General features: G+C 39.0%; 1 protein-coding gene across 3 annotated transcripts in view; it reads right to left on the reverse strand.

Annotated features, from left to right (window-relative positions):
* Nucleotides 1-13,566, reverse strand: part of zcchc9 (zinc finger, CCHC domain containing 9) — a 44,341-nt gene that overhangs the window by 19,176 nt on the left and 11,599 nt on the right. For all 3 annotated transcript variants that reach the window (XM_060844046.1, XM_060844039.1, XM_060844031.1), the window contains exons 3-4: nucleotides 13,136-13,289; nucleotides 9,062-9,154 (exon numbers count right to left, since the gene is read on the reverse strand). In XM_060844046.1, coding sequence (XP_060700029.1) covers nucleotides 9,062-9,154; nucleotides 13,136-13,289 — 247 coding nt within the window. The remainder of the gene's footprint in view (nucleotides 1-9,061; nucleotides 9,155-13,135; nucleotides 13,290-13,566) is intronic.

The raw sequence follows: 13,566 nt of genomic DNA on the forward strand, positions 1-13,566 counted from the left end.
AAACCTTGACTTTCTCTGATGGAGGTGATTGTGGAGGGTTTAAAAACTTAAGTGGGAAGAAAATTGACCTGGAGGTTGCAAATATCCAGTCTGCTGTGTTTAAAATAAAATGTACATGTAAGCAGAGAAACAGAGTTCAAGAGATTTGGGCAGAAACAAGTAGGCTTATAAAGAGGGAAATCTAGCTACAGAATACATAACCTGGGAGTATCCATGCCTGTCAAGAGTGAAAGCCACAAAAGAATAGCTATCTTCTGTGTGTAAACCAATCCTCAATCCATGCTAATACATTAACTCCAAATGTGGTGAGTTCCTTTCTACTTTCAATATCAACACTTTATCAACTCAACTTGCTACATCCTCATAGAAGTCTAGCAAATTTGTCAATCATGACTTTCTTTCCACAAAAGCATTTGACTTTGTTTGATTGTGTCAGATTTTTCTAAATGTCCTACTATTTCCTCCTAAATGACTGACTCTAACATTTTTCCAATGACCATGAGATACAAGAGCAGAATTAGGTCATGCTTACCATTCAATCATGGCTGATATATTTCTCAACCCCATTCTCCTGCCTTCACCCCATAACTCTTGATCCACTTACTAATCAAGGACATATCTACCGGTCTTCAGCATGTTTAATAACTTGGCCTGCACAGCCATCAGTATAAATGAGTTCCACTGATTCTTCACCCTCTGGCTCAAGAAATTCCTTCTCACCTCAGTTCTAGGCCAACTGTTAGGTGAACTGGCCTGTCACCCTCCACTCTTGAACAGGGGCATTACTTCAGCAGTTTTCTAGGCCTTTGGAACTCTGCCAGAATCCAGAGAGTTTTGGAACATTTGATCAATGCCTCCAATATTTCTGCAGTCACTTCCTTTAAAACCCTTGGATGCCGAGTTGTCAGGTCCTGGCTCTCCTGGCGACTTGTCTGTCTTCAGTCCCGTTAGTTTGTCAACTACCAGACATTGTTACAAGATATTTCCTCCAATTAACACCTGGCTTATCTTTAGGATGTTTGTTACAGTGTCCTTCACTCTGAAGACCGATGTGAAATATTTGATGAAATTATCGGTCATTTCAATATTCCCTATCATCAATTCCCTAGTTGCACCCTCAAGAGTCCCATATTCAGTTTAGTTACACTTTATTTTTATGTAACTATCAAAGCTCTTGCCGTTTGCTTGTATATTTCTTGTCAATTTACTGTCATTTCATTTAAAAAAATTTTTTAGTCATCTGCTGCTGGGTCTTAAAAGTTTCCCAATCTTCTGACTTACCACTAGTTGATGCTACAGTGCAGTTTTTGATTGGATACTCTCTTTTATTAATCACGGTGGTTCATTCTCCTTATCTACTTGTTTTTTTTTGACCAGAATAAACTTTCACTGAGTACTATGAAATATCTGCTAAAATGTCTGCCACTGCTCATTTACTGACCTTCCACTTAGCCTAGTTTCCCAGCATGCTTAAGACAACTCTTTCTTCATAGCTCTTTATGTGGCCTTATTTAAGCTGAGGACACTGGTTTGAGATGCAGGTTGTCCTCCCTCAAACTTAAAATTCTACCTTGTTATGAGCATTGCTGTGGACAGGCTCCTTGATTAATCCTATTTCATGAGAAATAACTAAATTTAAAATAGCCTATTCCTGTGCAAAGTACAGCCCTAAGAAATAATCCCTGATGCACTCTAGAAATTTGTATTCTATGTTATCCTCACCCATCTTACTTGTCCAGTCAATATGCAAATTAAAATCACCATGACAACTGTCGTGCCCTTATTATGTGCTTTAAGAGCTGCTAAAAATTTAGTTAAATTATGTCACTGTCGCCACACTTATGGTTCATCAAACACTTCTGCAGGACACCAATGGGCTAAGGTGGAGTTACTCTACTTGTGCCAGTTTAGAAAAGATATCACAACTACAGCAAGTACATATGCTTAGACTCATCAGGTTGCTGTGAGAACTGAGAAAATTAAATTATGAAGGAAGCCTGAAAGTACTGGTACCATTTGCACTGGAACAGAGAACATTGAGAGCAAAGTTAATACATTCGTTTTAAATGAACGAATGACTGCCTATTCACTTGCATATAAACTATTACCTGTTTTTTGGGGAACTTAGTGGTAAATTATCCCTGATAAGCAAAATTGTAAGAAATTTCTTAAATCAGAGGACTGCTGAAGAAGGAAACGCATTGCTTGTGCTCCATTGTTGCCAGCTAGGGGATGAGGGAACAGCTTAGAGTAATTACCTTTCCGATCTTGCTCTCTTCCTGTGACAAGCCACTTAGACTTTACTCAGTAATACATTTGAAATAAATTTTATTATGTGTTTAAATCTCAGGCAGAAATCCTATTCAATCCAGGTTACATAACTACATACTTTCTTTTTCTACCCTTATTATCTACTTCACGACCATTTTAGCTGCTGTGGTGAATTATTCTGAGCTGCCAATGTTGATGGAGTTTTCTAAAGATTAAGAAATGATTAGCAAAGCAAATTATAATTTCAGTGATTAGCAGACACTGAGTACCTTCAAATTAATGACATTTTGTTTTTATTCATGGGAGCCGATCTTGAATGTTATCAAGTCAGATGGGATACAATCCCCTCTCTGCTCGATATAATAACCGAGAGGAAATTAGTTTGGCCAGCATCTCCACAGACCCTAAACCACAATTTCTCACAGCAGATGGGGCTTTTCCTTCTTTGATTTTAAAGGCCAGGATTTCATGTGGAGGCATAGGCCTGGCAGCAAGTTAGGAACAAATTTACTTCCACCTACCCTGAAAGCCATGGCTAAATTTAGTATGAGTTTAAAGCTCAACACTTTAACTCTCCCTCCCACTCCACCGAGGACATGCAGGTCCTTGGACTCCTCCACCAGCAAAACATAACAACACGACGATTAGAGGAAGAGCGCCTCATCTTCCGCCTGGGAACCCTCCAACCACAAGGGATGAACTCAGATTTCTCCAGTTTCCTCATTTCCCCTCCCCCCACCTTGTCTCAGTCGGTTCCCTCAACTCAGCACCGCCCTCCTAACCTGCAATCTTCTTCCTAACCTCTCCGCCCCCACCCCACTCCGGCCTATCACCCTCACCTGGACCTCCTTCCACCTATCACATCTCCATCGCCCTTCCCCCAAGTCCCTCCTCCCTACCTTTTATCTTAGCCTGCCTGGCACCCTCTCCTTATTCTTGATGAAAGGCTTATGCCCGAAACGTCGAATTTCCTATTCCTTGGATGCTGCCTGACCTGCTGTGCTTTAACCAGCAACACATTTTCAACTGTGATCTCCAGCATCTGCAGACCTCATTTTTTACCCGTAAATTTAGTATGATTCAAGTTATCAGTTACCTGAGATTGTGGCTATTGCTCCATGGGAAGAATGGCCCTATTTGGGACAGCAGGTGTTCCTGGATCAGCACCTCCAGATCAGCCTAGATTAAGGCAATTTTTGGAACTAATCAGACAGACTCTGGTAGAAGACATGTCACTTGAGAAAGTGGAAGGTGACATTAAGCAGGGGCTATGCATGCCTCTGGGGAGGTCTTCTGTGGAACACATACTATCAGATCAGGAAGGAAGCTCTGTCCTTACAACCAGCAACTCCCTTTCCTTAGCACAGTCCTTGAACATGAAACTGGTTTCCACGTCCTGGTTATCCTTCCCAGGGTCCCATAATTAAATCTCTGCAACCTGATAGCCATCTTTGCACAGAAGACATTGTGTTTAGTCCTTGCCACAAACACAGCTCCCAAACTACTGACTGTTCTTCAACATTGACATCACCTGAGGGTGAACCAGCCTGTTCATAATCTCAGCATTCTATTGACCCTGAGCTGAGCTTCTAACATCAGACTCTTGCCACCTACCTCTCTCTCTGTATCCTCATAGATCTCCGACTCCCACATTAGCCTAGTTGCTGCCAAATGCCTCAGCTGCGCCTTTGTTACCTTTTGATTTTCTGGCTGGCCACCCACTTTGTTCCCTCCACAACCTTGAGTTGATCCAAAAGTCTGCTCTTTGTATCCTATCTTGTATCAAATGCTATTGTCCCTTCAACCATTCTCTTACCAGCTTTGGCTTCCAGCTGGCAATGGTTTAATATTATTGGCATCCTAATATTTAATCTCTCCATGGTCTGTCTGCTTCTCCCCTCCCCTCCATGCACATCTATACTTTCTCCAGCCTTATAACATTCCAAGATCTTGATGCATCTCTAATTCTCACCTCTTAAATGTCTCACAGTTGAATCACTTCAATAGTTGCCAGGTCTGTAAACATTGGAATTGCCACCATAAACTTCTCCACCTCTCAATAGGGTTGTTTCTGAAATTGTATGTTTTGACCAAGCTTTAAACGTGTGTGTGTGGCTCAGTGTTCAATTTTAACTTGATAAATGTTTCTGATAAAATCTCTAGGATTGGTTTACTGCCATAGATCACAAAATATAAGATAACCTCATTTTTCAGCACCGAATATCATGTGTTTGCTTATACTCAACAAATAATTCAACCTCCTCTTTCAAACACAATACTGTATGTGAAAATTAATTAGCCTCAATTTTTCACCCCTGCATCTCTTATAACTTAAGTCAGTGAATAGGATTAAATAGTTGATAAGAGCTGTGTTGTGAAGCTAGAATACTGGCAAACGTATGGAAAGTGAAGAACTGAAATAGGTCCTCCATTAAAACAATGTTTGCACAAATCTTCTTTCAAGCTAAAAGTACTAAAGTTTGCTAACTTGCCAAATAATTGTGCTGCAGCAAGAGAATTTTGTATTCAGAGAAAACTAATAAAAATAGGAGGAGGAGGAATCCAGCCTGAATAAGATGTACAGCAACAAGTTTTATGTCGCAAAAGAAATAGCCAGTGGCCTGATGTGAGGACATATGTATCATAACAGATACTTTCAGCGACTGATGTACAAGGGCATTCAGGTCTGGCTGCACTTCACCCTCACCCGACCTATTGCCATTCAGATTATAATCTGCCATCCTGTTTTTCCTACTATAATGGATAACATTGATCTACATTATACTTCATCTGCCATACAGTTTTTCACTCACTCAACTTATCCAAATTACACTGAAGCATCTCTGCATTCTCCTCACTGTCCACCCTGCCACCCAGATTTATGTCATCTACGAACTGAGAGAAATTATACTAGGTCCCTCATATTTCACACGTGTAAACTTCCTACAATCTTAACATCTCCTGACTGAACTGCACCTGAAGACATCCCAGGAACAACCAAATATGTCCAAGGAAACATCGACATGTAGCAGACACCAGACCAAAAGCCATTGGAGTATTTTAGATCTTATCTTTTTTTCCTTAGAGAATTAACAACTACTTGACTACATTTATTCTAAAAAGGCTAATTACTATAGAGAAAGTTTCTCTATTTTTCCTTTAACTGGTATGTCGAGTTATTTAAAAGATAAATATTAAAATTATAGTTTCATATTTTCTGCATTCATGAAATTTGCACCTTTGTCAAATAAGTCTCGTTTTATAATAAATCAATAGTTTTGTCATGTAACAAAATCTGTTGATGGATCTTTTTATTCTGAACCTATTATAGATGAAGTATATCAATTGTCATATTGCCAACTGGTTAACATTTAAAGGTACATTGTGACAAGTGAAGGGAAAAGACTATAGAGAAACAATATACTTCTCCAACTTTGGTTCTCATTTAAAAAAAAGAGGGGTGGTGGGTAAAGAGGAGAAGAAAGGGATTAGTGGATACCGTCCGAGAAGGTTGGCACAAAGATGATGGGCTGAATAGCTTCCTTCTGAGCTACAAAATTGCTGGTTCTGTGTCACTCTTTCGGTTTTTGCTGTTCACCTAAACATGAATTTTGGCAACATGTGGTCCTGCTTTAATCTAACACAGTCAAGTCACATCAGGCAGTATGGCAAAATAACAAAGCAGACAGAGCTTGTATAAAATGTACCTATCTGATCGACAGGTGAAGATCTCAACTGTAATGCGAAGTATTATTAGTTATAATTTTAATATTAGTCTATTCATTATTAAGCTCCTGTATTGCAAGATAGTATCTGATTGTTGCTTTCATTGAGAATGCTGTAGTTGTTTTTCAGTGTAAAATACAATCTGAGAGTCATCCCCCTCTCTTTCTCTCTGTGACAGCTGCTCTTACTCCCCCTTTTTGGCTTCCATTATCTAGGCACTAACTGTGTTATTGCACAGTGTCAGTGGTGCATTGTAGAGTCAACCCACATATTTGAACATCATTTCCTGCCTTCTAGAGAGTTATTCCATTAGTCACTATCAAGGCACTGCAGCAAGTGAGGAATTTGATTTTAATGAGTGCACTGATTGTTTTACACTCTTCATCGAGAAAATTGGTGAATAGGAAGCCAGCCAAAAAAGACCAGGAGTGGAAGATCAAACCAGTAGGTATGAACAACTAGAATGAGCTGCTGGTAACATTAATAAATTACAAAGGAAGCCCTGAACCCAAAAACAATGATTTAAACTTGCCATCTTAATGACAAATTTATCTGCCAGCTGCAGGGTAAAACTACATTTTGAGAACTTAAATCCTGCTCATAAAAGGAATATTATATGTTGTTTGACTCTCTAGCAAAAAACCATTAAAGGTTGAACGACAAGAGCGAAACGCTCCTCTTTGTATTTGTCATGGCTTTGAGAACAGGATTCGTGGAACCCAGCCCACTACAGCTCAGAGCTATAGTTGCACTTTTCTGCTCTTAACCTCATCAATCATGCAACCAGCTTTCTGGTATCCTTCTCATAAAATTGTGCAGCAGGAGGGTGTAAGTATTCACCATTGCCGTATACTACAGTGTTTATGCTATTGGCACCATAACAACTACCTGTCCACCACACAAATCAGGAATTGGCCCTCACATGGTGTTGCTGGCATAGAAAGGAAAGCTCACCTCCTTGCTTTGTTGTCAGGTACCCAGAGGTGCTGGTGGATGGGATGGTGGAGAGGGGGTCTGCATGTTTTCCAGCTGACCTCCACAAGAAGCCACATCAACAGCCCTGTATGTAAAATCCAGCCAGGGGAACTTTAATTCCCCAACTGTAGACTGGGATACTGATAGCACAAGACATAGTGAGCAATGAGGGTTCCTAGAATATATTTAAGAGACTTCCTACAGAAGTGTACCCAGTCCAACAAGAAAGAATACATTGTTGAATCTGGTCCTTGGAAATGAGATTGGTCAAGAGATCAAGGGCAGGGTAAGGTTTAGGAAATACTAATCATTGCATCATTAGGTTCAGGATGGTGATGGACAATGACATGTAACAATCCAGAGTATGAAAAATCAATTGGTGGAGTGCTGACTTCGATGAGGCAAGAACAGTAAGCAGGATTGACTGGAACAAAGGGGTGGTAGAAAAATCAGTAATTGAATAATGGACCACCTTCAAAGGGCAGATGATTTGAGTACAGTTCAAGTATTCTTCCTCTAATAGAAGAGGTAGGACTAACAAATGGAGAGTCCCTGGATCACAAAGGAGGTGGAAATGAACATTTGTCTTTAAAAAAAGAGGGGGATGATACCTGGGTTCTGGTGACACATGAGAAAACTCTGTCAATAAAAGAGTTCAAAATTAACAAGGAAGAAATCTAGAACAGACTGTTTCTACTTAAAGTTGACAAGCCAACAGGATCGGATGAGATGTTTCCAAAGTTTTTAAAAGACATGAGGCTAGAAGTTGTGGTGGCACTGCCCTGGACTTGGGGAAGGTACCAGATCATTGGTGAATTGCAAACATTATGGCCTTGTTCAAGAAAGATTGTAAGGATAATTCTAGCAATTACAGGAAGTATGTTTGCTGACTGCTAAGAAATCAAGCTAACAGCCATAAGATGCATTGGAAATTGGACATCTTCTAGAATGCAAAGTAGATGGCTGAAGTCATGAAATGATGTCTTGAGTTGGACCAAGAGCGAGCATAAAGGTCTGGTGAGGCTGATGGTATGCGGACTCTGATTCTTGTGAATGGACAATGGTGTCCATACTGAATGTAGGGCTGTAATACTGAAGACAGTGTTAAATAATAGCTGGAACAAGAAATTAAAAAGCTGCAGCTACCAGGTATCTTTTAAGCCATCTAGATTCTTGGGAAGGAGAAGAACATTACTAATAAGTGTGGGTTGTGTGGTATTGGTAAGGTACAAATGCAAGTAAATAAGTTAGTTAGAACTGAACAGCAAGACACTGAAGTCACCATTTAAAGCTCAAGGGGGAAACTGCAAATAATTTTCTCTCTGTTGAGGTCCTGATATTTTCCATTTCCTTTGTATTTCCTTACATTTCTTATCATTGATTCATACCACAACAGGATGGGGAAAAATCTGTCCCAAATCTCTACTAGCAAATGCATTTTAAAAACTAAAAATTAAATACGCATAAACAGTATACAGTTCAACACTTTTGAGATAAATTTATAGAAATTAATTATGGAATTTATTAATGAAGTAGGTTATGACTTTATGATGCTGAGGTTTGTTTTCTCTTTATCAGTTGTCCTTTGCAGATTTCCTATCGCCTACTAAGTATATTTCTGGAGAACCCCATGGGATTCCCTATTATTCCCAAACATAATGTCTACAACATTAATGTAATTATCAATCCAGTAAATCTTTGCTCCTTTAGTGGGAGATGCCTAGCATTTGCTTAGTAACTGGAATGAAGAATCAATGTCAGATTTCAGTTTTATATTCCAACTATCTTCATGGTCCGCTGTGTTCCAGCAAGAGTGGCCCTTGAGAAATTGATAAGACTTAATAAAGAGGTGGTGAATATCCAAATGATAGAGCAGGAAACATGCTTCAGCATGGGGACCACATTCTGAAGGTATGGCCCATTCCACAAGGAGAAAGATTACAAGCATTAAAGATTACAAGTGTTTACTGTGTTATAACCTGCATTTACCACTTACTAAAGCATGAAACAAACCTTCACTCTGAAAATTTAAATTGAACAGCAGATGTGGTGCAATGTAATTATTAGTTTTTAAAATGCACATACTTACCATCTGCATACAGTCCTTTTGGGTTGTCTGGGCAGGATCTTGAAAGATGTCCCATTTCACCACAAATAAAACATTTTGCAAATGGAAATTCTCCTGTAAAATTCAAGCAATGAAATTTTATCAGCAACTTTAATAAATGATTTCAGAAGTGCATTAGAACAAGGAACATAGTAGTTAAGTGAGTTAGCAATCTGTCCGATCACCTTCGGGCTTGAATATGACAGAGTTATAGAAGAGAATCCTCTCTCTTTGTAATTGATAGCTCATGAAAACAATTTCAATAAATTTCCTATGGAATGTCAGCCAACATAGCAGCACTACCCACAAACTCACTCACTCTCATGTAGAGAAGCTATGAATTGGCTGGGAGTAAAAACAAAGTCACAGTGACAAAGAAGGTGCATTCTACTTAGATTTTGAATTGAAGGAAACTGCCTTGTTTAGGTAAACAGCAGGTTTTTTTTAAAAATCTAGATATTATAACTGAGTCAGGAGTATTTGATACAAATTTTGGAAAACATTTTTTTCAAATGAATTTTGCTGCTCAGCTTTGCCATCCTTTACCTTGATGAGCACAAAACAAAATACAGAGAAACAAAATGTGCTACATTCATGTAGATCTGAAAAACACAGAAATGATTTTGGAGTATTAGATTTAGAAGGTATCAGCTTTGTATTTACTGTGTTTATACAAGATGTATTCACCTCACATCAACAATTAACAACAAAAGAAATTATCAATCAATTTAATTTTCATTTGTACATTTCAATGCAGAGAATGGAACACATTTGCTTCTTGTTTGCAGGATAAAGTATTCACAAGTCAGTAACACCAGAGTCAGGGCAATAAACAGCTCACTCCACATTACTCTCCACAATATTCTAGTCAGCAAAGTGCTTCCTTTGGCACCAGAATGGCATTTCATTACACACATAAGCTAAATTTATAGCCTACAAACTTACTAATTAGTGTCAATTAGCTACTTTCTATCAATTTGTTTCCCAGAAATTTACAGACTACAGTCACTGCTGTTCTGAATAATTCAAGAATCTTCAATTCTTTCAATTGCATACTTGACACGATGGTTCAATTGGTAATAGAAGCCTACAAATAAATATGTAACCCAGTGTCTCAAGTTCAGTAACCATTCTCTTTTTCTTATTCTTTCGGGGAACGTGGACATCACCAACTGGGCCAGCATCGACTGCCCATTCCGAACTGTCCTTGAGAAGGTGGTGGTGAGAAATCTTCATGTCCTACTTCAGACCATGTGGTGCTGAGAATGGATTCTAGGACTTTTTACAATTCACTTGTGGGATGAGGGCATCACTTGCTGGCCAGCATTTATCGCCCAACCTGAGTTGCCTTTGAACTGATTTGCTTGCTAGACCATTGCAGAGGGCAGTTAAGAGTCAATCACATTGCTGTGGTTCTGGAGACAAATCTAGGCCAGACCAGGTAAGGATGGCAGATTTCCTTCCCTGAAGGACATTAATGAACCAGATGAGTTTTCCAACAATTGGCAATTATTTTGTGGTCATCAGTAGATTCTTAATTCCAGAACACAGATTCACAACTGAGTCCTCCAGACATTAGTTGAGTTTCTGGATTAATAATGTAGCGATAATACACTTATTATGCCATCCCCTATATTGGTAATGTTAGAACTTCAAGTCAGGATGTTATGTGGCTTGTAAGGGAACTTGCAGGTGTTCCAATACCACTACTGTCCCTGTCCATTTCAGTGGTAGAGATTGGGGTTTGGATATTGATGTTGTAAGAGTCTTGATGAATCACTGCAGTGTATCTCATGTCTGGTACACACTGCTTCCACTGTGCTTCAGTGATAGAGGGAGTACATATTTAATGTGGTGGTGGGATAGCAATCAAATAGGCTACTTTGGTCTGAATGGTGTCAAGCTTCTCGAGTGTGGTTGGAGCTGCATTTATCCTGTTAAGTGGAGAAGATTCTATCACACTCTTTGCTCGTGTCTTTCAGATGGTGGACAGACTTTAGGGAGTCAGCAGGTGAGTTGCCAACAGAGAGTTCCCAGCCACTGACTGCTGGTACAATTCAATTTCTGCTCAATTGATAAACCCCAAATAGTTAAATGTTGCAGATTTAATTTATTATTGTCACATGTACTGAGATACAGTGCAAAACTTTGTTTTCTGTGTTAACCAGACAAATCATATCTTATTTAAGTACATCAGGGAAACAGAACAAAATGCAGAACATAGTGATACAACTACAGAGAAGGTTCAGAGAAACATCAACCCTCATAAATGAAAGGTCCATTCATAAGTCTGATAACAGCAGGGAAGAAGCTGTTCTTAAATCTGCTGGCACATGCTTTCAAACTTTTGTATCTTCTGCCCAATGGAAGAGGATGAAAGAGTATAACCAGGGTGGGAGGGGTCTTTAATTATGTTGGCTGCTTTCCCAAGTCAGTGAGAAGTGTGGACAGAGCCAATGGAAAAAAGGGTTAATTTTCATGATGGAATTGGCTGTGTTCACAACTTTCAGTAATTTTTTGCCGTCTCGGGCAGAACAGTTGCAAACTAAACTGGGATAATTCAAGATTGGATGCTTTCTATAGTAATGCCATTAAGAGTCAAGGAGAGATGGCTAAATTCTCTCTTGTTGGAGATGGTTATTGCATGGAACCTGTGTGGCATAAATGTTACTGTCCACTTATAAGCCCAAGCCTGAATGTTTTGCTAAAATACGTTGATCTTTCTATGCATAGTAAATAGGTTGCGATAATTGAGCTCAGAATCTCCTTCACAGGCTGGGATTTAACAGCCAGCATTTCAGTTCCTGATCACTATCCATTGGAGCCCGTTGGATCCGTATGTCAACACTGGATGACAGGTTTGGTTTGATTCTGATACTCTTCCATGGCCATCTCGGCCTGCACTATTGCTGAGGTAAAAATTAACTGCCGGGGTAAAATACAACATAATAACTGGTACCCAAATACACATATTCTAGAATGAATCAATGTTTAAGAGATGAGAAGGAAACATAGGGAAAGGAAAGCTGTTGCAAATCTGCTATTTTATGTCTACTTCTGTTACTCCAGTAATGTCAAATTTTTGTTGCAAGTTAAATATTCACAGGAGTTCAACATGCTGTCTACATTTTTCTTATAATTCCTTCATGGGATGTGAGCGTCATTGACTAGGCTAGCATTTATTACCCATCCCTAACTGCCCAGAAGGCAGTTAAGATTCAACTGCATTACTGTGAGTCTGGAATCACTTGTAAGCCAAACCAGGTGAAGATAGCAGATTTCCTCCCTTTAAGGATATTAGAGAACCAGATGGTAAGCTAGCTTTTTAGTCAAGATTTCTATTGTGTTTGAATTTTACCATCTGCTAAGGTTGGGATTTAACCCATATCCCCAGCATATTAACATGGTGCTATGGAAAACTAGTCCACTAATATTACCATCATGTAATTGCTGTCAAGGGGAAGTACAAATAGATCATGGCTTAAAATAATCCAGGGCATATTAAATTACTTTGATTAGCACAAAGACTAATACCCAATACCTTCTTGTGCAGTGATGGGACAGTAAACATACCACAAAATGCATGTCAGTAAGGTACCTCAGTGAAAAACAATTCAGCTGGATCAAATGATCAATTATTCTTCCAACAGAACAAAGCTGAAGCCTCTTGTGGTGCAGTGGTAGTTCTTTAACGCTGAATCAGGTGGCCTGGTTAAAGTCCCACCTGCTCCAGAGGTGTATGATAACATTTCTAAACAGGCCAATTAGAAATATCGACTGAACACGTCTGTGATCTACTTAGTCAACCAGCATTTTATTCGGGTGATGTGACTCAATTATTCTACTAGCCACACAAAAAAAAAGTTGTTGCTGGTATACAGGGCTGTCCACTGACTAAATAACAGCTCTCCAGATGAACTAGACAGACGGACTTGGTTATTCTGTTAAAGCAGTGCAATGCACTCAGAAAAAAGTAAAGCTTTTCAAAAGGGTTGTTTCTTTATAATGAACATTACACTTATTATAGAATAAAGTCATCTACAAGACATTTTTTACCTAAAGCAGGGTCAACCTTTGCTCTGCATTTGCGGATCTCATGTTCTGTGGAACCACATCGGTAACAGATACCACTTCCACTCTCTTCTTCATCTCTGTCCATTTCTGGACACTGGTCCATTCCATGTCCTGTTTTTTTGCAGTGGAAACATATCTTTCCAATGGAAGGAGGAAAACAGAAATATTCAGATGTTTTATTCAACTGCACAAGTATAATATAGTTTGACATAACATCCTATTGATAAACTCAATTAAAATAATTACAATATCTCTCATTATTGAGCAGGCTAAATTGAGTATTCCCTCTCAAATGACCTAGCAAGCTCCTAATCCAAGAGCAAATTAGGGATGGAAAACAAATGCTACCATTGTCAAAATCTCAAATAAGTCATTTAATATCCCAAAGAAATAGAATACTAGTATGAGCTCAG

Source organism: Hemiscyllium ocellatum, chromosome 2, assembly GCF_020745735.1.
Source record: "Hemiscyllium ocellatum isolate sHemOce1 chromosome 2, sHemOce1.pat.X.cur, whole genome shotgun sequence".
NCBI classification, from domain to species: Eukaryota; Metazoa; Chordata; class Chondrichthyes; order Orectolobiformes; family Hemiscylliidae; genus Hemiscyllium; species Hemiscyllium ocellatum.